The sequence below is a fragment of the Ochotona princeps genome, chromosome 16, assembly GCF_030435755.1.
Source record: "Ochotona princeps isolate mOchPri1 chromosome 16, mOchPri1.hap1, whole genome shotgun sequence".
Lineage (NCBI taxonomy): Eukaryota > Metazoa > Chordata > Mammalia > Lagomorpha > Ochotonidae > Ochotona > Ochotona princeps.
The window spans coordinates 48,394,032-48,417,897 of NC_080847.1; the positions used below are offsets into that span (position 1 = coordinate 48,394,032).

Genomic DNA, 23,866 nt, shown 5'->3' on the forward strand with positions numbered 1-23,866 from the left:
GAATTCTAGGAGGAGACCTCCAAGTCACCCTAGCTCCGTGGAGTGTGCCCTCCAGGCCTCTCTCAGGCTCACGATGGCATCTGCAGCTATTCCGGGGATGCCCGCCATATTCCGTGGTGGGTACCTCACGTTGCTGCTGCTTGTACTTCAACAGGGTGTCCCTCTGCCGCTCCACACTCAGCTTCACTTTGAGCTTTCCAACCCCGCAGCTCAACTGTTGGCCACGATGGAGCTTGGGTGACCTCTAATCCAGTTCCAAACAGAACCTTCATTTTCATGATCAGCATGGCCTTTTACATCCTTTCTGCCTGCATTTCAGTTTTCTAATCCCTCATCAGAATCACCAGTGATTCTGCTTATAGCACTCTGGACTCTAGTCTGCTTTTCCAGAGTCTTCCAGTGAAAACTACATACCATTAAAGAGATGGCAGATAGTGGAATCTTCCAAGCCTCTAAGGCTATCACAACAACTGGATAAAGCTGTAACAACCTCTTGCTAAACATCAATACAGTATTAAATGTGAAAGAAAAAAGACAATCTAAAGTGAGCTTGGGCTGACAAGCAGCAAGTTCTTGGTATGCTGTTTACAGCCTTTACGAAGCATCATTATTACAATCTTAAGGACCTGGTGAACATCACAAAGCAGTCCGCGGGCTGACTGAAGGAAACCTTCCAAGAAATAGGTAAGACGTGGAAATCCAAGAGAGGGGGTCTGAGACAGTCCAAGCCTGCTGAAATCTTGGCCACACCTTCAAGTGGTGGCACAAGCATTGCCCACCCATTCTCTCCTTTCAAGAGACACCCCCACCTCCCGGCTTTTTCTCAGGAGGTGCTTTCCCATTCCTTCTTCTCCCCGTTCACCTGTGTTGGAGTTCAATGAATCTAAGCAAGACTGCAAGGCGAGGGAGATGATTTTATTGTCTAGTTCAAGAGGCAACCTCTTGCCATAAGCAAAAAGCGCCCCGAATGAAATAATCGTGGGAGTTTTATAGTAAAAGAATCAAAAACTATGTGACAGTGAACAAGTACATGATTAGGGGCTTATAGTGACATAAAACAGAAAGCATGTGACAGAAATTTACAACGTATAGGCTTGCGGGTCCTGATCATATCACTTCAACGCAGATAGTAATAAAACAGCGTAACTGCAAGGTAGCTGTCTTTCCCCAAATCCAAAAACTCCAAGGTTATCCCTATCTCCTGCCTGCCTCCTGGTCTTTCAGGAAACAGGAGCTTTGTTCCTAACAGGATGCAGGTGTCTGTTTGGAGATTCCAGATTTCCAGTACAGTCACTTTTACAATTAACCCTTTCAACCTGGACACTTCTCAAACTTCTGGGTCTTCAACCAGTTCCTGGATTTTTATTTCTATATTAAGCTGAGGGAAAACCACCAAGCATTTCTGGTAACCACCAAGCATTTCTACAAGAACACATGGGATTTAAAACTAGAATACAGTCACTCTCATGAAGAAGAAAAGACTGATTAAAACCTAAGCCTAGAAAACTGGTAAAGTGGCTAGTGGAACTACTACAGGGTAACACTGAGCCCACAGGATTGATTCTGGAACTCGAGCACCTGAGTCATTAACAGTAACATGGCTTTAAAAAAAGAAGACATATTAATTGATTTGTATCAAACCCATTCATCTATGAATAGGATACGGTTGTGGGGATTGAAAAGTTTTTTCTTTTTGTCTCTCCTCTTCTGCTTCTGCGAGCACTCCACCTCCGGCTCTCTCCTGGGAGGTGCTTTCCCCTCCCTCTTCTTTCCCTGCTCACCTGGTAACTTCGCAAGAAAACTTCTCTGCAAAAAGAAAAAAAAAGTTTATTCTTTTTAAATATACTTTTAAAATTAAAATTAGATATTGTTTCTGTTTTTTTTTTTTTTAAAGATTTATTCATTTTGGGCCCGGCGGTGGTGTGGCCTAGCGGCTAAAGTCCTCACCTTGAAAGCCCCGGGATCCCATATGAGCGCCGGTTCTAGTCCCGGCAGCTCCACTTCCCATCCAGCTCCCTGCTTGTGGCCTGGGAAAGCAGTTGAGGATGGCCCAAAGCTTTGGGACCCTGCACCCGCGTGGGAGACCCGGAAGAGGTTCCAGGTTCCCGGCTTCGGATCGGCGTGTACCGGCCTGTTGCGGCTCACTTGGGGAGTGAATCATCGGGCGGAAGATCTTCCTCTCTGCCTCTCCTCCTCTGTGTATATCTGGCTATAATAAAATGAATAAATCTTAAAAAAAAAAAAAAGGAAAGACAGGGACACTGTCACTTAGTGCCCTCTTGTAACAACTCAAGAAGCTGTCTTTTTATGTACTTAGACACATCACAAACCTCTGCACAAACGTTTGATTTTACTATCTTTAACTTAAGAACTAAGCCGACATGCACAGATGTTCGATTAATTTTTACCTCATGGTCAACCAGGTGCTCTTAAAGATAATTCTGTAAGTTACTACCATCAGTTTCTTCAAAGCAAGCCATTATTCATGCTTCAGCAGTAACCATTATGTGACAGCCAGGACTCCATGGTCAAGGCACATGTGGTTACTTACTATTTAGTAATACATTCCCACTACATTTTATTTTCACATCTATCACTTAAATGGGAGAAATACATCAAAAGGGAAAAAAACATAAAGATCCAAGACAGAAAGTGTCAAACATTAAATCCCCTTACAACTGCAGGCTCTACAACCTCATAAATAATAATCAAAAGCATATCTGTGATATTAATTGAATCACCCTATAATTCCTCTAGTTAAAAAATTATAAAAGCAGCTACAACAGCTACATTTTCTATGCTCCTAAAGAGTTGCAAGGACAGGGCTCAGCAGTGTGGCCTGGTGGCTAAGGTCCTCGCCTTGATCCCATATGGCCGCTGGTTCTGATCCCGGCGGCTCCACTTCCTCTCTGTCTCTCCTCCTCTCAGTATATCTGACTTTGTAATAAAAATGAAATAAATCTTAAAAAAGAAAGAGTTGCAAGGACAGGCTAACCTTTAGGGTCACAGTAACTATATTTTTTACCATAGCAGTTTCAGCTCATACTCCCATCATTTCCAATAGTTTCTAAGGTTCTTATCAAGGCATTTCCCAGAGGCATGCTACATGTCTGGACCAGATTCCAGGGCAATGGGTAGGCACACAATAAGGTGTCCACAAATGGTATGGGTTTAATTGTACTCCTGTGTGTAAAGGCCCACTTACCAAGACATTATCAGTAACATTAACTCTCAAGCTCACATTGGTTAAAAAAGCCACCTCACAGGGGAAAACAACAATGCCTGATAGATAACAGAATTCTTAGTGGGGTGGTTGAGTGTCCATACAAAAAGGGGGTGAAACTGCACTGAAGTGGTCAGAGACATTTGCCATACAGCTGCAAGCTCCTGTCTCTTCACACCTTCGTGCCATCCACACCCACCTCATGGACCCCAGCATAGCACACCGACATTGTGTCTGTCACTCATTCAAGGAGTCTACCAACGCACCATTACTGGCTCCTATAGCCTCCCAGTCCCATAAACCCTGGATCCCAAACCCATGGCTTAATTTTCACACACGCACACACACACTGCCCCATAACATCACTCCTTCCTTTTCTAGCTCTTGCCAGGAGAGCTTAAGGCTCAGGCCGACCACTGACACCAGGAGCCCTGATCTTCCCTTTTCAACTCAATGGATCCCACTCCAGACCAGATCAAACTGAAGTCCATGGTGAGTTTTTCGCGCATCCAAGGCTCCAGCCAATCCTAAGGAGGAAGTGCCTCTTGAGAGAAAATTAGGCGTAGGCCGTGAAGGACTCTGGGAAGCGTAGTTCGGGGCAGCCAAATCGCAGACCCATTCCTGATTCCGAGAGGTACCGGGCTGCACTCCCCTGTTCTGAGTGCGGGGCTCCAGGGAAGGCCACTCTTGCAAAAACTCTTGGGTTGACGAGGTGAGGCCCGTCCGACGAGCCGGGGCGCCTCTGGGAAGTGTTGCTTTGTTGCTCTGTCACAGCCGCCCCGGCCTCAGGGCCGCCCCTCAGAGTGCGGCTTGGGGCGTGGATTCGCGGGGGGTGGGTGATGAGCTGTCGGGGAGCCGCGCGGGGCTCTTTGTGCTGCTGCCGCGGCTGCGGGTGCCAGCGGGGGCGCTTGCCCGGCGGGAGCATCCCGTGCGGGTGCTTCTCTGAGGTGTAGCATGGGCAGGACCGAGGCGCGTGGCGTGATGTGACTGAATTTACAGGACCTTTGGCTGGCTGAGTATGGCCTTATGATCGTGCCTGCAAATGCGTCTTGGGGACGTGCGTTTCGGTCTTTAAATATGAACGTGGATGCGACCAGTCTGTTAAGGGGATGGGGAGTGAAGGAGAACAGAAGGTAGGGTTAGGTTGTGCATCTGAATGTGTAACACTGTTTACATCACTGTGGTGTTTCTTGAGTCCCAGTAATAGGAAATGTATTTTTATATGAAACATCAGCAGGCCAAATAGTAAAACTTATTTTTAATTTTATATTCTTATAATAGCAGTGTCATTTTGTGTACATACTAATTTGCTTTTTTGCCCCAAAAGAGAATCCACTACCAAAAGTGCAAAGTACAGAAAAAAATTTTTTAAAGATTTATTTATTTTTATTGCAAAGTCAGATATACAGAGAGGAGGAGAGACAGAGAGGAAGATCTTCTGTCCGATGATTCACTCCCCAAGTGGACACAACGGCCGGTGCTGCACCAACCTGGAAACCAGGAGCCAGATCCTCTTCTGGGTCTCCCACAGGAGTGCAGGGTCCCAAGGCCGTCCTCGACTGCTTTCTCAGGCCACAAGCAGAGAGCTGGATGAGAAGTGGAGCAGCCGGGATTAGAACCGGTGCCCATATGGGATCCCAGGCGCATTCAAGGCGAGGACTTTAGCCACTACGCTATCGCACCAGGCCCAGATTAACAAAGATTATCAAGATTTGTTGCATACATTTTTTGTCAATGGTATATGGATAAATGTAATCTAATATTATGCTAATGATATTACAGATTATTGCAATCTTTTTTTTTTTTTTTTTTAAAGATTTATTCATTTTTTATTACAGCCAGATATATACAGAGGAGAGACAGAGAGGAAGATCTTCCGTCCGATGATTCACTCCCCAAGTGAGCCGCAACGGGCCGGTGCGCGCCGATCCGAAGCCGGGAACCTGGAACCTCTTCCGGGTCTCCCACGCGGGTGCAGTGTCCCAATGCATTGGGCCGTCCTCAACTGCTTTCCCAGGCCACAAGCAGGGAGCTGGATGGGAAGTGGAGCTGCCGGGATTAGAACCGGCGCCCATATGGGATCCCGGGGCTTTCAAGGCGAGGACTTTAGCCGCTAGGCCACGCCGCCGGGCCCAGATTATTGCAATCTTACAGGGGAAAACTTGACAGGAAAAAAATTTGCCTTCAATAAGGGTATACATTTTGATCTGTCAATTTCAATTCACTGTAGGGGCCAGTGTGTGGTACAGCCAGTTAAGTCACTGTAGTAGCCATTTGGGAAGTGAATCAGCAGCTGAAAGATCTTTCTCTCTCTCTACCCTCCCTATACCCTAGTCAGATAAATTTTTAAAGTTCACTTAAATAAGTTTAAAAGTACATGTGTCGGGCTCGGCAGCGTGGCCTAGTGGCTAAGGTCCTCGCCTTGATCCCATATGGCTGCTGGTTCTAATCCCGGCAGCTCCACTTCCTCTCTGTCTCTCCTCCTCTCAGTATATCTGACTTTGTAATAAAAATAAAATAAATCTTTAAAAAAAAAAAAAAAAAAAAGTACATGTGTTATGCACCAAATAGTTGCTGAAAACCACAGTGTATAAAGGCAAGATATTGGGGGCTGCTAAGCCTCTGCCTGTGGCACCTGCACCCCACATGGGTCACGGATGCCTCCAGATTCAGTCCATTGATCAGCTCAGCTCAGCAACTGCAGCCATTTATAGAGTGAACCAGTGGATACAAGATCTCTCTGTGTCTCTCTTTCTCTCTCTGTAACTCTGTCTTTCAAATAAAAATAAATAAATCTTTTTTAAAAATGCAAGGAAAGTCCCAGACCATTGGGACCCTGTACCCGCTTGGGAGACCTGGAAAGAAGTTCCTGGCTCCTGGTTTCAGATCGGTACAGCACCAGCCATTGCAGCCACTTAGGGAGTGAGTCATCGGATAGAGGATCTTCTTCTCTGTATCTCATCCTCTGTACATCTGTCTTTCCAAAAAAATAAATAAATCTTTTAAAAAAATCTTTGTTAATCTTCTATTTAATTTGTAGGTGTTTAGTAGAAGTTAAACATATATGAAATAGTGTTTGTAAACAAGTTTTCTAAACTGTTATTTTGCTTTCCAATCTCTTTCCAGATGTATTCATGTATCAAGGATTCTTTCCTTCACAGACTCACCATTGACTGACCACTGTGTAGCAGACACAATTCTAGGTGCTTGGGAGATAGTGGTGAACCAGAGACCAGAAACCCCTGCTTTGATGGTACTTACATTGTCATGGGCCAGATAAAATACAAGGTAAGTCAGTAAACAGGAAGCAAAGGACTAGATCAGAGACTGTTGCCATAACCCAGGATAAATGATATTGATGAATAAGACCAGAGTAGCAAAAGTGGTTAGAAGTGTTTGTGTCCTAGATGTAATTCAAAGACAGAGCTGCCATGATTGGCTGACAAAATTGATGTGATGTGTCATTGTATCAAGATGACACCAATTTTATCTGAGTGATGTAAGCATGGAGGTTTGTTTAAACTGGTAAAGGGAAGAATGTAAGACAGTGAGATTTTACTTTTGAAATACAATGTGTGAAGTATGAGATGCCTCTTAGATGTTAGATGGATGTATCAAGGCAAGAATTGGATATTCAAGTCTGAAATTAAAAACAGGAATCAGATCTAGGATGGAGACATGTATTTGGGCATTATCAGTTTCTTAAAAAAAACTGTTAGAAGAAAACTTGAAATGAGCGACAAAAATCGATGAAAATAAACTAATAGCAAGAATAATAAAAGGAACTGACATAAAAGTAAAAGTCCAACTTTCCCAAGTGAAATGAAATCTGGGAAATAGCCTGCACTTGAAGGTGAGGCAGCTTTGTTTTCCTCTTTGTAGTTTAACTTGAATCTATTACAAGTGTATGCATTTTTTTAAAGATACATTTTTTTTAAAGATTTATTTTATTTTTATTACAAAGTCAGATATATTGAGAGGAGGGGAGATAGAGAGGAAGTGGAGCTGCCGGGATTAGAACCAGCAGCCATATGGGATCAAGGCGAGGACCTTAGCCACTAGGCCACGCCGCTGAGCCCAAAGATTCATTTTTATTGCAAAGTCAGATATGCAGAGAGGAAGAGAGACAGAGAGGAAGATCTTCCGTCTATTGATTCATTCCCAAATGGCCATAATGGCTGGAGCTGAGCCAATCCAAAGCCAGGAGCCAGGGGCTTCTTCCAGGTCTCCCACGCGGGTACAGGCTTTGGGCCGTCCTCGACTGCTTTACCAGGCCACACACAGGGAGCCTGATGGGAAATTAGGCACCGGGATTAGTACCGGTGCCATATGGGATCCTGGCACATGCAAGGCAAGGACTTTAACCACTACGCTATAGCCCCGGGCCCGCTGGGTATTCATTTTCATGAAGCAATATGCATGTGTTGCAATAGAGCAGTATTGAAAAACTCATGGGGCATCTCCCACGTAAGTACAAATATAATATCCATTGAGTGCTTAGGCTCTGCATGACCTCCTTATACTTATTAGCACCTCTGTGTGGTGTAAATATTTGTAAGTCATCTGTTTATCTTAACAAAATACTGATGGCTGGCTAGTTAATGAAGCAAACAGGTTTATCTTGGTTTGTCATTCTGAAGTCAAAGATGAAGCAGGCTGTATTATTGGTTTAGCCTCTGGGGATGATATGCTTGCTGGCAGCATCCCTAGATGGCACATGGTATCACCTGGCAAGATACAGGGAGCACAGATCTCTGGCTATCTATAATTTTGGAATATTTTATTTATTTGTTTAGAGTGACAGAGAGAAGGAAAGATGATTTTCATTTGTTCATTCCTCGAAATGGCCACAAAAACCAGGGCTGGGCCAGGTCGAAGCTAGGAGATTGAACTTTATCTCAATCTCCCAAGTGGTTGACAAGAATTCAAGTTCATGAACCTTCATCCACGCTTCCCGAGCACGTTAGCAGGGAGCTGAACTGGAAGCAAAGGAGCCAGTACTCAATCCAGCACTCTGATGGAATATGTGGGTACCCCAAGCAGCAGCTTAATGTGCTTTGGGCCATTCTTCACTGCTTTCCCAGGTCACAAGCAGAGAGCTGGTAGGGAAGTGGGGCAGCTGGGGCCTGAACCAGTGCCCATGTGGGAACCTGGCACTTGCAAGGCAAGGATTTAGCCACAGAACCATTGTGCCAGTCCAGGGACTGATCACTTCCTAAACATAATCTGACTTAGATTCCCACCACAAAAGATTAGTATAATTGGACTAAGTTTCCCTATAGTGCAATTAACATGAGACTTTGGAAACTAAACTCTTGAATTCAAAGGGACAAAAATTCAAAGAAAAGCAGTATTTTTGGCCTTTCAGCTGATTGCAACTATAATTTTGCTACAAAGTAGTCTTTAATCATCTATGCGTACAGGTTTATCAAACCACCTTTTTAATGATTTATTCTGTTCCCCTGTTCTGCCTGCCCAGGCTTTCTAACTTCCTGGAGAGAAGAGGAAATGACCGAGTCCCAGGTAAATATGAAATGGTGTCTTGTTTTCTTTATTCTTTCTTTTCCCCCCACTGGATATAGACGCTTCTATTCAGAACCCGAACAGGGTCTTGTGAGGCATAAAGGTATAAAAATAACAGCAGGACAACAGGAATAAACCCGCATGAATCACTGTGGCGTCCAGTTTCTATTCACAAAGGAAAAGTTCCAGTCCATCTTTTAATTTTTTTTGAAAAATTCCTGACATTACAGAACTAAACTGAAATGTATTAGTATTCCACCCTTACATTTCCATGACAGAAAAATTCATGAGCCAAAAAAAGCTGGGGGAAGCTTATAAAACTAAATATGGATCTCAGCATTAACAGTTGAACAGAGAAAGGAATTCTTTATTGTATAATGTGACTTAAGGTGTGCACTGCAGTGACCCATACAATAATTACAAAGGTAAAGGAAACAGAGTTGGAAGAATTAAAATTTGATTGTTTTATGAAATACATTCATTTGGAGAAACTAAAGTTGGGCTTCAAATCTACATTTCATTTTTGTAGGTAGAACAATGGAGACTAGAAATTTATACTTTTCATTGTGCTTCATGTTTAAAATAAGCATTCCGGGCCCGGCGGCGTGGCCTAGCGGCTAAAGTTCTCGCCTTGAAAGCCCCGGGATCCCATGTGGGTGCTGGTTCTAGTCCCGGCAGCTCCACTTCCCATCCAGCTCCCTGCTTGTGGCCTGGGAAAGCAGTGGAGGACGGCCCAATGCATTGGGACCCTGCACCCTTGTGGGAGACCCGGAAGAGGTTCCGGGTTCTTGGCTTCGGATCGGCGTGCACCGGCCCGTTGCGGCTCACTTGGGGAGTGAATCATCGGACGGAAGATCTTCCTCTCTATCTGTCCTCCTCTGTGTATATCTGGCTGTAATAGAATGAATAAATCTTTAAAAAAATAAAATAAAATAAGATAAACATTCCCTGGGCCTGGCATGATAGCTCAATGGCTAAATCCTTGCCTCGCACACACTGGGATCCCATATAGGCATTAGTTCATGTGCTGGCTGTTCCACTTCTCATCCAACTCCCTGTTTGCAGCCTGGGAAAGCAGAGGAAGATGAACCAAAGCCTTGGGACCCTGCACCTGCTGGGAGACCTGGAAGAAGAGAGACCTGACTCTTGGCTTTGGCTCAGCTCAGCTCTAGCCATTGCGGCCACTTGGGGAGTGAATGAGTGGATGGAAGATCTTCCTGTCTCTCTTTCTGTAAAATCTGCCTTTCCAATAAAAAGAAATAAATCTTTAAAACATAAAAATAATAAACATTTCCTAACAGAAATAAGGTTTTGATTGGCATCTGTGTCAATGAGAACAGTGTAACTCCTTGGACTGTAAACATGGCTTTTCCATTAGTCTCATTTGTTAAGATAAAACAGTATATATTAAAATGGCCTAACATTAGAAAGAAAATTAACATCAGTAGAAAATCAACATTTTTAACTAAAAAAAGAAAAAGATTTATTTATGTATTTGAAAGGCAAAGATGCAGAGAGGTAGAGAAAGGTTTTCTGCCCATTGGTTCACCCCTAGATGGCCACAAGCCTATGGCTGGTACAATCAAAATTCAAAAGCCAAAAGCTCTTATGTGAGTGTCAGGGGCCTTGGGCTTTCTTCTTCTGTCACAGACACACGAGCAGGGAGCTGGAGCCAAAGTGGAACAACCAGAACACAGACTGGCACTATGTGGGATGCACCATGGGTGGTGGCTTAACCCACCACACCACAACGCTGGCCCTGACCGTTGGCCTTCGTCTTCTGGAATGTTTGTTTCAGATACCATAATCTTCATCAGGAAATGATTCTGTGACCCCATCAGTGTAAGGGCTCTATCTTTATCCTTAATGTGTGATCTTAGGACAGGAATGGGGTAACTTATTTTCTTTAAGAAGCAGAGATATTTGGCTATTTATGATATAATAGCCTGCAATACATTTACTGAATTTTTAGTCCCACTCGTGGTTATCTTGTCAGAGTCAGATCAAATGATTCTGCAGGCCTTATATGGTCTGTGGGCCAGATAGTCTCCTTCTGTTTCAAGACCTAGAAATAAATTTATAAAAATATTAGTTGTTAGCTCTTCGAGTCTTCCTTCTGTCTTCCAATCTTAAGAAATTTCCTAAAATGTAGGAATTATGAATGGCTCTCTTTTTCAGTTCTGTTGAAGCTTTTTTTTTCTTGTGCTCATATTCTTTGGGTCATTCCAGTTTTGAATTAGAGTATACTATGTTGTATTCAGTTCACACTGTGCCTTTCTGAAACCCATTCTTTAGCTTTCTTCATACTGTTTTTTCATAGTTACAATTCTGTTTCTGACCACTGAAAAATCTTTTATCAAGGCCTCTTTTCAGTCTGTGGTTCTCATTTTTAAATCTACATAAGCTCTCCAATCTGATCCCATTTTTCACGGCTGCACATGCGTATTACATAAGCTGGTCAGCAAACTTGCATTTTGAGAAGACTACTCACAATCTCATGGACTGTGTGCCCAGGTTCTAAATCAGTTACTGTCTCCACCTGGTTACCCCACTGAACCTCTAGTCTTACATATCTTCTCTTCTTTGGCTTCCATTCAAATCCCTCAAGTTTTTTCTGCCTTGGATATCTAGAGAGAGTCTAAATCAATTAACTTGAATATTGTTTTATTTTTCTATTTCTCTTACATTCAGTATGAACTGACACCCAAAGTTTTTCTTTAATTCATGATAGTTATTAAAGTCCTGTGCTTTATCAATTAGTGAATGAACGATAAGGCTTTACTAATATGGTGAGCTTCTTTTAGAAAGTCATAAACCCAGGGCCCAGCACATTGGCCTAGTGGCTAAAGGCTTGCCTTGAACACACAGGAATTCCATATAGGCACCGTTTCTAATCCTGGCAGCCCCGCTTCCCATCCGCTTCCCATCTAGCTCCCTGCTTGTGGCCTGGGAATTCAGTACAGGATAACCCCTAAGCCTTGGGACCCTGCACCCACGTGGGGGATCTGAAAGAGCTCCTGGCTCGTGGCTTCGAATCGGCTCAGTTCCGGCCATTGCAGTCACTTGGAGAGTGAATCATTGGACGAAATATCTTCCTCTCTGTCTCTCTTTCTCTCTATATCTGCCTTTCCAATAAAAATAAATAAATCTTAGGAAAAAAAAGAAAGTGATAAACCCAGGTAAAGTTATTTTTAATATCTTCTTCTAAGCAATATCAGGACAAGATTCAATATACTGTTTCCACATCACCTAAAGTGAATGGCTTCTGACCGAGTAGGAATGTGTTGTTGCAGGGAACAGTGACATTCAAAGATGTGGCTATTGACTTCTCCCAGGAAGAATGGAAGCAACTGGATCCCAGTCAGAGGAATCTGTACCGGAATGTGATGCTGGAAAACTATAACAACTTACTCACAGTGGGTAAGAGTGGCTTGCTCTGTAATTAGAACTCCGTACATAAACTATCTCCTCTCTCCCCCAGTGTTGCTGGGACCCAGGGAACTTTTGTTAGAGTGAGTTTGTCCTTCTGAAGCCTTTGCTTATGTCAATTTCCATGTTGCAGCTTTCAAAGCAGAAGGCCATTCTTAGATTGTATTTCAGAAAGCAGCATCCCCAAAAGCCTTATCTTCCTGCCCTTCAAAAAGCCTAGTTTCTAGTTTCTGGACCAACTTAATTTCTTGGGTAGTTCTTTTTTTTTTTTTTAGTACATATGCCCAAATCAATGTCACTTTCTTGTGACAGGCTGTCCATTCATCAAACCTGATGTGATTTTCAAGTTGGAGCAAGAAGAAGAGCCATGGGTGGTGGAGGAGGAAACACTAAGTAGACACTGTCCAGGTTAGTGAGGAGGGGTCAGACCACAGTAAGTGGTTAATCAATGAAATGTTCCAAAAGCACATTAAAAATATCCTATGGACTATTTGATTGAATTTTTTTTTTTTTTTAAAGATTTATTCTATTTTTATTACAAAGTCAGACATACTGAGAGGAGGAGAGACAGAGAGGAAGTGGAGCCGCCGGGACCAGAACCAGTGGCCATATGGGATCAAGGCGAGGACCTTAGCCACTAGGCCACGCCGCCAAGCCCTATTTGATTGAATTCTTTATAAACCTAAAGTATGATTTCTAGACACCATTCTTAACTTCTCAAAATTTACAGGTCTGTTTGGCCTTCTTACCTGTGTGCTGGGTACCAACCTTTCCTAATTAACTTTCAACACTACTTTATCATTCTATTAGCATCTTCAGTCTCTCTGCTGACTTTTATATATAGAATTTTTTTCTTCTGTATACAGAAATGAAGATTTGAAGTTGTACACATAGGCTTGCTGATATGTATAGTCCTTTAATTTCTCTTATTCCTTACATTCTAAACCACTTAATATCATGTATGTTCCTTATTATGTTTCCCACTATATTTTTAGCTTTTCTTAACATAATTCTTAACATAATTTTCTTAACATAATTTTTTTACTTAAAAGTTTTTAGTTTGGTGGACTATGTTAACATCATTTGTACTGTTTTTTTGCTGTGTATGCATGTGTCTATGTCTGTAATGCCTATATATTACAGATGAGTGTACAGATGCACACGCATACATATACATATGCTTAAACACATATATACTTATGAGGATACTTCAAAAAACCATGGGAGTGGAATTAAAAGATTTAATTTCATGGACAAAAATTTGGAAATACTTATTTTTATGTATTTTTCATTTTTCATTATGTATATTTCATTTTTGAAGATGTCTTATCTGCATGGTTTATTCTAAATCATAACTGCTTTCTATAGAAGACAATTTGTGTGTTTCTGGTGGGTACTAAGAGGTACTACCAATTGGAAGCCACTAGAACATTCTTTGAAATTTCTGGCATTTTATAGGAGCTTCAGTTGTTTGTTGTTGTTTACTACTGGCCTAGGCTTATGCTTCCATTAGCAAGGTTTTTGTTAATCACTTCAGACCCATCCTTTAGCTTATTTGTAATTATCTTCCCAATTCTAGGTTTAACTAATGGCTATTTGTTCATTTTCTTCTGTGAGGTAGCTGGCAAGGTATTCTTGGAGATTTATGCTGCTTCTCATACACCTGGTGATACACCAGAATGTGGTACATTATCCATTTCATTATCTTGTTGTTTTGCAATATGAAGTTACCATAATTCTCATGGTAAATATTTTTGTTTTCAAAATTCCATTTGCAAATTATTGTTCATTTTAGTGTTTGTTCTATTTTTCTCTTTTCATTATTTGCTTGGCTTTACTGAATAAATTTTTTATCCCTTTCTGTTTTATCATTTCTTCCTTATGCATTATATTTTGAGCTCTTGATTCATATTTTTTTTCATTAATTTTTTTTTTTTTTAGATTTACCCATTTTATTACAGCCAGATATACACAGAGGAGGAGAGACAGAGAGGAAGATCTTCCGTCCGATGATTCACTCCCCAAGTGAGCCGCAACGGGCCGGTGTGCGCCAATCCGATGCCGGGAACCAGGAACCTCTTCCGGGTCTCCCACGCGGGTGCAGTGTCCCAATGCATTGGGCCGTCCTCCACTGCTTTCCCAGGCCACAAGCAGGGAGCTGGATGGGAAGTGGAGCTGCCGGGATTAGAACCCGCGCCCATATGGGATCCCGGGACTTTCAAGGCGAGGACTTTAGCCGCTAGGCCACACCGACGGGCCCCATTAATTTTTAAAATTCAGGGCAACACATTTAATCTAGATTATCATCTGTATCAACAACTTTCACTTGCATTTTTATGTATCATGTTTCTTTTTATCAGGGATAGTTATATATCTAATCTATCTATCTATATATGTAATTCCAGCTCCTTCTGTTTTTGACTAAAGATAGTTTTTCTTTGCATACTATTACAAGAAGGATAACATTTGAAAAGAAAACCTAGTGCTGTGATTTAGTATTGGAGTCAGTAAATTACACCCTAGAGGTCCGCCACTGGTTTTGCAAGCATTGTAAAGTTTCATTTGAACACAGCTACAGTCAATCATTTGTCTTTCATATATAACTTTCATGGTATAATATCAACGTTAAATACGTTTGACAAAGACTATATTTCCCACAAATCCTAACATATTTAAGATGTAATACTTTTAAGTTTTCTGAATCTATAGAAATACATCTCTATTTCATGCTGAAGCCTTTTAGTCTTCATGTGTCTAAGTAGATTTAAGCTTTATTTCTTCTGATTCAAAAACAAATTGCAGGGGCCCAGCACGATAGCATAGCGGTTAAAGTCCTTGCCTTGAACATGCCAGGATCCCATATGGGCACCAGTTGTAATCCCGGCAGCCCCATTTCCCATCCAGCTCCCTGCTTATGGCCTGGGAATGCAGTTGAGGACAGCCCGAAGCTTTGGGACCTTGCACCCACGTGGAAGACCCGGAAGAAACTCCTAGTTCCTGGCTTCTGATCGACGTAGGATCAGCCGTTGCGGCTCACTTGGGGAGTGAATCATCAGACGGAAGATCTTCCTCTCTGTCTCTTCTCCTCTCAGCGTATCTGACTTTGCAATAAAAATAAATAAATCTTAAAAAAAATTACAGCTACAAACATGAATCTTACATCCCCTCTAAGGGGATAAATTTTACAGCTTTACCCTAACATCCTTTTCCGAAAAAAAGATAGTGTTTGAGAATGTATTCTTGTTCATTCTTGGCTTCTTGGATGTATCTTCTAATGAATCTACATTTGCAAATTTCAACGTTGTGCTTATAGCATAATTTTGACCTTCAAGATGTGGTATATATTTTATCACTAAACTAATTTTTTTTCCCCAACATCAGTGCAAACTTCCTTCTCTTGGAATTCTTCTCCATTTCATTCTGTATGATATCTGTCAACCCAGCCCTTTTATTATGATTTGAGTTACAACTACCTCCTTTGGTCGTACTCCTCATTTGTAGAGAATACAATATACCAGCAACCTTTCTTATTCCACCATTTTAAAATAGGGAGCCTTTCCTGTGACATTTAGTGTTTGGCTCTTACCCTTGGAATTCTGTCCTATCTGCTTTGATAATACCGTGGTATTGGATCGTAACTTCTCTTTCAGTATCTTCTGCTCAGTTCTGTTTCCCTTTTCCCCTATACCTGAGCTGACCTAAGAACTTCACATCCTGGACAATAAGATGATGGACTCTATGTTTGGTATATGCTTGCAATGGGGGAATCTCAACTGAACTTGAACTGTGGTTATGCAACAAGGTGGAGGAATCCACCATGGTGGGAGGGTTTGGGGAGGGGTGGGGAGAACCCAAGTACCTATGAAACTGTGTTACATAATACAATGTAATTAATGAATTAAAAAAAAAAAGAACTTCACATCCTGCTTTCTTTTCTACATTTACAGTCTGCAAACAAATCTCTAACTTGTTTTTACTCCCAATTCTTGCCTATCTTTCTTGGAACATGCTTTCATTCTTGAACTGTCTCTAGTTTATATAGTAGGAACTGACTTTTTAAAAAAAGATTTTATTTTTATAACAAAATCAGATATATAGAGAAAGAGAGACAGAGAGGAAAATCTTCTGTGTGATGCTTCACTCCCCCAAGTGATCCCTACGGCTGGAACTGAGCCGATCCAAAGCCAGAAGCCAGGGTCTCCCATGTGGGTACAGGGTCCAAGGATTTGGGGCTGCCCTCACCTGCTTTCCCAGGCCACAAGCAGGGAGCTGGATGAGAAGCGGGGCTGCTGGGATTAGAAATGGCACCCATATGGGATCCTGGCGTGTTCAAGGCAAGGACTTTAGCCACTATGCTACTGCGCCAGGCCCAGGAAGTGCTTTTTACTTTAAGACATCTTCCTCTGGGTTTAATCATTCTGCATTCTGTTGTAATTGTCCTAAAGAGTGCAGGGAGAGAAAGGAAGAGGGAGTGAGAGCACGACAGAGGGAATCCGTCCATATTCTGGCTCACTTCTCAAATAACTGCAACATCTGGAGCTGGGCCAGAGTGAAGCCAGGAGCCGGGAACTCAATACACATCTTCCACATGAGTAGCAAGGACTCAACTATCCGGACACCCAGCTGTTGATTCCCAGGGTGTGCATTACATAGAAGCTGGAACTGGAAACAGAGCCAGGACTCCAATCCAAGTACTCTCCTCTAGGTGTCCCCAGCAACACCTTAACTACTGTGCCGAACGTCTACCCCCGAAACCATTGTAAATAGACAGATTATTTTGTAGTCAATGTTACCTTTATGCTAATGAATATTACTGAAACAAAACACTACAAACTTGGTAATTTAGATAAAAGAAATTTAATTTCAAAAAAAGGGGGTGGAGTGGTAATCAGTGAGAGAGAAAGGAAGGAAAGTAGAAAGGAAAAAGGAAGAAGGAAGGGAGGTAGGAAAAATGAGAGATGAGCGAACACACTAATTTGTTTTAGGTCTCAAACTAGAAGCTACAGTCAAGCTATCACTGGGACCATACTTCCTCTAAAAATCATTAGGGAAGGATTGCCCTTGCCTTTCTCAGCTTGTAATAATTCCAGGCATCCTTTGTCTTGAGACAATATAATTCCAAGCTGTCTCCATCCTTTTTTTTTTTTTTTTAATTATTTATTATTTAACTTCAGTAATTACATTGTATTATGTGACACAATTACATAGATACTTGGGTTCTCCCCACCCCTCCCCAAACCCTCCCACCATGGTGGATTCCTCCACCTAGTTGCATAACCACAGCTCAAGTTCAGTTGAGATTCCCCCATTGCGAGCTTATACCAAACATAGAGTCCAGCATCTTGTTGTCCAGTCAAGTTCAACGGCTTCTTAGGTATACCCTCTCTGGTCTGAAGACAGAGCCAGTTTGTCTTGGAAGCAGATTTACAGAAAGGAGATACCGAGAGAAATTTTCTGTCCACTGGTGCACGCCCCAAGTGGCCACAACAGCAGGAGCTGAACTGATCCGAAGCTAGGAACCAGGAACTTCTGGGTCTTCCACAGGGTGCAGGGTCCCAAGGCTTTAGGCCATCCTCGACTGCTTTCCCAGGCTACCGGTGCCCATATTGGATACCGGTGGATGCAAGGTGAGGCTTTAGCCATTAAGCCTTTCCACTGGATTCTGTGTCTCCATTTTTTTTTAATCATTTAATTAGGCCTGGCACAATGGCTCAGTTGGTTAATCCTGTACCTCCAAGTACTTGGATCCTATATGTGCACTGGTTTGTGTCCCGGCTGCTCCACTTCCTGTCCAGCTCCCTGTTTGTGGCCTGGGAAAGCAGTTGTGGATGGTCCAAAGCCTTGGGACCCTGCACCCGTGTGGGAGAACCGGATGAAATTCCTTGCTCATATCTTTGGATTAGGTCAGCTCCGGCCTTTGCCAGAGTTTGGGGAGTGAACCAATGGATGCAAGATTTTTCTCTTGGTTTATCCTATCTATAATTCTCCTTTTAAATTAAAATTAGTAAATCTTTAAATTTTGTTATTTAATTTATTTGAAAAACAGAGATCTTCCACTCACTGTTTTACCCCAAATGGATGCAGTGGCTGGAGCTGGGCCAGCTTGAAGCCAGGAGCCAGGAGCTTCTTCTGGGTTACATGGGTGTGTGGGCCCAAACACTTGGGTCATGTTGTGCTTTGTTCCTAGGCCTTTAACAGGGAAGTGGAGCAGCTGGGACTCAAACTGGCACTCATACGGGCTGCCGGCATGGTTTTGGCAGATATACTTGCTACACCATCTTCACATGACATTCTGTGTCTCTATCTCTTCATATGAATAAGAAGTCATATTTGATTACCCTATTCCAGTATTTAGCATCATAACCAATTGAATTTGAAGTGTCCAAATGATGTCTCAAATTCTGAGTTTCTTAGACTTGGGACTTCAGTGTCTTTTGTGGGGACACATCATTCAACCCATAGCAGCTTTCCATTTGTTCAAGTCAGTTTTCTTGTTATAGCTTTTGGATATTTATTTATTTATTTATTTATTTATTTTAAAGATTTATTTTATTTTTATTACAAAGTCAGACATACTGAGAGGAGGAGAGACAGAGAGGAAGTGGAGCTGCCGGGATTAGAACCAGCAGCCATATGGGATCAAGGCGAGGACCTTAGCCACTAGGCCACACCGCTGAGCCCTGGATATTTATTTTTAATGTTTTTTCTTAAATGTCTATATTTGTTAACACTACAAATATAGGTTTTGAAAATTATATTTTTGAAATAGTTGTATATATGGTTATTGAACATAAATATTAATTTGTATATAGTGCATGTAGTGAATTACTTTTTATATTTCTAAGGTGACTTGATTTTTCAGGTAAACCATTTCATTGTTGTCAAATAGTTATCAGTTTACTTTTCCTTTCCAGATGTTTATACCACTGATTTTTTAAAATTTATTACAATAATGGTGGTGACAGTACTCTTATTCCTGACTTTAATGTTACTATTTCTGGATTTTTCCCATTAAGTATATTGCTGATGTTTGGATTGTATTGTATTTTTTTTCAAGTTAAGCAACTATTTTCTGTTTTTTAAAAATGGAAAATAGAGGTTGAATTTTATTCTGTTCAGTCTATGGAATTGATCGACTTTTCCTTCTTGACCTCTTAGCATATTTTCTTCTAATAGTAGATATCAGAATATTCATAATGTTTGTATTCTTGGAAACATCTACTAAGTAAATAATTCCTATTTAATGTGCTTTGGGTAATTTTTCTGGATCATTTTGATATTTTACATAGAATTTTTATATTAGCTTTCATGAATGAAAGTGATATATGATTTATTCTTGGAGCATCATTTTTGTTATGTTTTCTTAAAATTTGTTTCACACACAAAATATTGGAAATGTTGCTTTGGAACATATGACAAACCTAACACTTGTCAATTAAATTACTACTAGAATTCCTACATGAACCTCTGGGTCTTCTTGTATCTTAGGGACTTGTTTTTTGTACCTTTCTGCTCATTTCATGGAAATTGGTCTGGAATGTTCCTAGAGTCAGTTTTGGTAATTTACATTTTCCAGAAAGTATTCACATCAAAGTTTATAACTGAGTACTGCAAAATGATCTTATGGTTTTTAGTTTCATGGTTTTTTTTTTTTTTTTTTTTGTCTATAACTGTATCACTTTTTTCTTACTCTATTTCTACATTCTATACCTTTTTTATTTACCTTTTATGTTGGCTTATTTCAGACACTATTTTTTTTATAAACATTTGTTTTTTTTATTGGAAAGTCAGATATACAGAGAGGAGGAAAGATCTTCTGTCCACTGATTCACTCCCCAAGTGGCCGCAACAGCTAGAAATGAGCCGATCCAAAGCTAGGAGCCAGGAGGTTCTTCCTGGTCTCCCACTTGGGTGCAGGGTCCCAAGGCTTTGGGCTGTCCTCCACTGCTTTCCCACGCCACAAGCAGGGAGCTGGATGGAAAGTGGGGCCGCCAGAACATGAACTGGTACCCATATGGGATCCTGGTGCGTTCAAGGCTAGGACTTTAGTCAGTAGGCTACCACATCGGGCCCCCAGACACTATTTAAAAAAAGAGCTATTTGTATGTTTTCTTTTTGGGGATTTTCTCCTCAGGAGCTAGGGGATAACCTTTTGAGATCTGCTTAATAATGGAAAATGAGGAGTTAAACTAAAACTTGCATAATAGGATAGCTAAAATTTTTCTTGATACTACCATTTTAGAAAAATGTTCATAAGTATCACTGGTTTATAATCTATTTTAGGAGAAATATGGGGAATTGACGAGCATCAGAAAAACCAGGACAGACTTCTGAGACAAGTTTTGAAGAAAACACTGGCTGAAGAAAAAGCTGATGAATGTCATAAGAAATTGGCAGATGTATTTCCTTTGAACTCAGGTTTTATTTCTTCCAGACACAAACTCTACAAATATGACTTATTTGGAAAGTGTTTAGAACATAATTTCTATTGTCATGATAATGTGAAATGCCTTTTAAGAAAGGAACATTGTGAATATAATGAAGCTGTGAAAACATATGGTTATAATTCATCGCATCTTGTAGTATCCCCCTTTAAGTGTAATCATTGTGGAAAAGGTTTTGATCAAACATTGGAACTCATCAGACACCTAAGAATTCATAACAGAGAGACTCTTTATGAATGTAAGAAATGTAGGAAAACCTTCAGCCACAAGGAAAAACTCATTGCGCATCATAAAATCCACAATGGGGAGCTTTCTTTTGAATGTAATGAATGCGGAAAAGTTTTCATTAAAATGTCAAATCTCATTAGACATCGAAGAATTCATACTGGAGAGAAACCCTACACATGTAAGGAATGTGGAAAATCCTTCGGCCAGAAGTCAAACCTCATTGATCATGAAAAAATTCATACTGGAGAGAAGCCTTATGAATGTCATGAGTGTGGTAAAGCCTTCAGCCAGAAGCAAAGCCTCATTGCACATGAGAAAGTTCATACTGGGGAGAAACCGTATGCATGCAGTGAATGTGGTAAAGCCTTCCCTCGAATTGCAGCCCTTGCTCTTCATATGAGAAGTCATACAGGAGAAAAACCTTATAAGTGTGATAAATGTTGGAAATCCTTCTCTCAGTTTTCCATGCTTATTATACATGTAAGAATTCATACAGGCGAGAAACCTTATGAATGTAGTGAATGTGGAAAAGCCTTCTCTCAAAGTTCTGCCCTTACAGTACACATGAGAAGTCACACTGGTGAGAAACCCTATGAATGTAAGGAATGTAAAAAAGCTTTCAGCCACAAGAAGAACTTCATTACACACCAAAAAATTCACACTAGAGAGAAACCTTATGAATGCAGCGAATGTGGGAAAGCTTTCATTCAGATGTCAAACCTTGTTAGACACCATAGGATTCATACTGGAGAAAAACCCTATATATGTAAGGAATGTAGCAAAGCATTTAGCCAGAAATCAAATCTCATTGCTCACGAAAAAATTCATTCTGGAGAGAAACCCTATGAATGTAACGAATGCGGTAAAGCCTTCAGCCAAAAGCAAAACTTTATTACACATCAGAAAGTTCATACTGGAGAGAAACCCTATGACTGTAATAAATGTGGGAAAGCCTTCTCCCAAATTGCATCCCTTACACTTCATTTGAGAAGTCATACAGGGGAAAAGCCTTATGAATGTGACAAATGTGGGAAAGCCTTCTCTCAGTGCTCATTGCTTAATTTACACATGAGAAGTCATACAGGGGAGAAGCCTTATGTATGTAAGGAATGTGGAAAAGCCTTCTCTCAACGAACTTCCCTCATTGTGCATATGAGAGGCCACACAGGTGAGAAACCCTATGAATGTAATAAATGCGGTAAAGCCTTCTCTCAAAGCTCTTCCCTTACTATACATATACGGGGTCACACAGGTGAGAAACCCTTTGACTGCAGTAAATGTGGAAAAGCCTTCTCTCAGATTTCATCCCTTACTCTTCATATGAGAAAACATACAGGTGAGAAACCCTATCATTGTATTGAGTGTGGCAAAGCTTTTAGTCAAAAGTCACACCTTGTGAGACACCAGAGAATTCATACTCATTAGAAGCCCTATGAGTACTGTAAAAATGGGGACGCCTTCAGAAGGATTTAACATCTCATTGCACATTACACAGTAGGTTCTCAAGTAGAAAACTGAGTTTGGGAAAGTCTTGTGAAAAAGTCACAAATTTATGACACACTAGCTAAGTCTTGCCAAAATGGCAGTGTTCAATGAGAAAGCTGATCAAAATCCTTCAGCAGACATAAGAAACAATTAGCACTCTCATTAAAGTTGGAAACCAGATACCTAGCCAATGTATTAGGCAAGAAAAAGACGGGGGGGGAAAAGTACAAAATGACCTTTTATTAGAGAAATAGTTAAATAGAAATGTGTTGCTAAAAATAATAATAAACAGAATTATGAGATTTCAATATATACAGTTATAAAACATGGTAAGGACACAAAAGGAGACTTGAAAAAGGGGGAAATGGCGTTATATCTGAAAAGATTAGACATTATAAAAACGAGTCTTCCAATTTCTTGAGTTTAATGTACTTATACCAGTTATATTGTAAAGAATTTCAAAACCGAATTTCAAAATGTTTGTATAAGACAATGGCCCATAAATAGTTGAAATTTGACAAAGCAAAAACAAATGCAGAAGACATACTTTACTACACATTATCACAGACTTTAAAGCTATTGTCATTTAAACTGGGTTATTGAGTGAGTGGTAAATGAATCAATGCAGCAACTGAGGATTGATACAAAAATCCAAGAAAATATGGGGATTCTGTGGGTGACTGTGCTGTTGACATCAATAGGAAAAGGACTGGTTATCCAGTAAGTGGAAGAGTCATAAGCAAAGATGCTCTCTATCTTATACAGTATTATATAAAAACTGATAAAACTGAAACAGATTAAACAGCAGAGCATATAGATAAAATTCTAAAGCTGATAATAGGATATATTTACTACTTTTAAGTAATATGATTTCTTTAAATACTTGAAAATATGGAACAATCAGCTCTATTTTGGAGTACTGGCTTGGAAGCAATCATATATGTGCACAGAGATATCTTTCATTATGTTTACTACATCATAGTTTGTATTCTCTAAATTGGATCTAACATAAACTGCCATAAATAGATGGGGGAGATAAGCACAACATGACTGTTTCTGTGAATGCTATACAGTATTTGAATTACAGAAGTCACAAAGTTAAATGGTAGGTGTAATAATGGTTTGAGAGAAGAGCAACATGCACAATGAAACCTGGTATAACATTTGTATAATAAAATGGCACAAAGAATAGGACTGTGTATTGGTTTTGTATCCATATATGACATTGGTTGTATTTTCATTTGTGGAAAGCTTTCTCAGAACTTGTTACATTTATCTATAACATTTCTTCAATAAAATAAGAAATACAGTCACAAAACTGGTTGTCAAAATTAATTATGGGTTTCAGTTCCTGCTCTTAGTTTCCTAATGCCTTTTATCAAGAATCAGGTGGAGGAAACATGGGTCTTCAGAAATCATTTTAAAGTGGGTTCTTATTCTTGATGAAACACTAATTTTAAATATTTATTTGTTTATTTGAAAGTTAAAGAAATGGGGAGTTTTTATTTGTTCACTCTTTAAACGCTTTCAACAG

General features: G+C 40.6%; 1 protein-coding gene across 1 annotated transcript; it reads left to right on the forward strand.

The window, feature by feature from the left end:
* The first annotated feature begins 10 nt into the window (after positions 1–10).
* ZNF569 (zinc finger protein 569) lies at positions 11–22,644 on the forward strand. The gene is made up of 7 exons (XM_004595067.4): positions 11–116; positions 6,350–6,511; positions 6,893–7,076; positions 8,703–8,746; positions 12,040–12,166; positions 12,488–12,583; positions 20,459–22,644. The coding sequence occupies exons 4-7, from the start codon at positions 8,732–8,734 to the stop codon at positions 22,270–22,272; spliced, it is 2,052 nt and encodes a 683-aa protein (XP_004595124.2). The 5' UTR covers positions 11–116; positions 6,350–6,511; positions 6,893–7,076; positions 8,703–8,731; the 3' UTR covers positions 22,273–22,644.
* The last annotated feature ends 1,222 nt before the right edge of the window (positions 22,645–23,866 follow it).

Excerpts from the sequence above, each read along its gene's own strand:
- ZNF569 (XM_004595067.4), top strand. Across the intron at positions 12,167-12,487 it reads TAACAACTTACTCACAGTGG|GCTGTCCATTCATCAAACCT; the intron begins GTAAGAGTGGCT and ends TTCTTGTGACAG. Across the intron at positions 12,584-20,458 it reads ACTAAGTAGACACTGTCCAG|GAGAAATATGGGGAATTGAC; the intron begins GTTAGTGAGGAG and ends AATCTATTTTAG.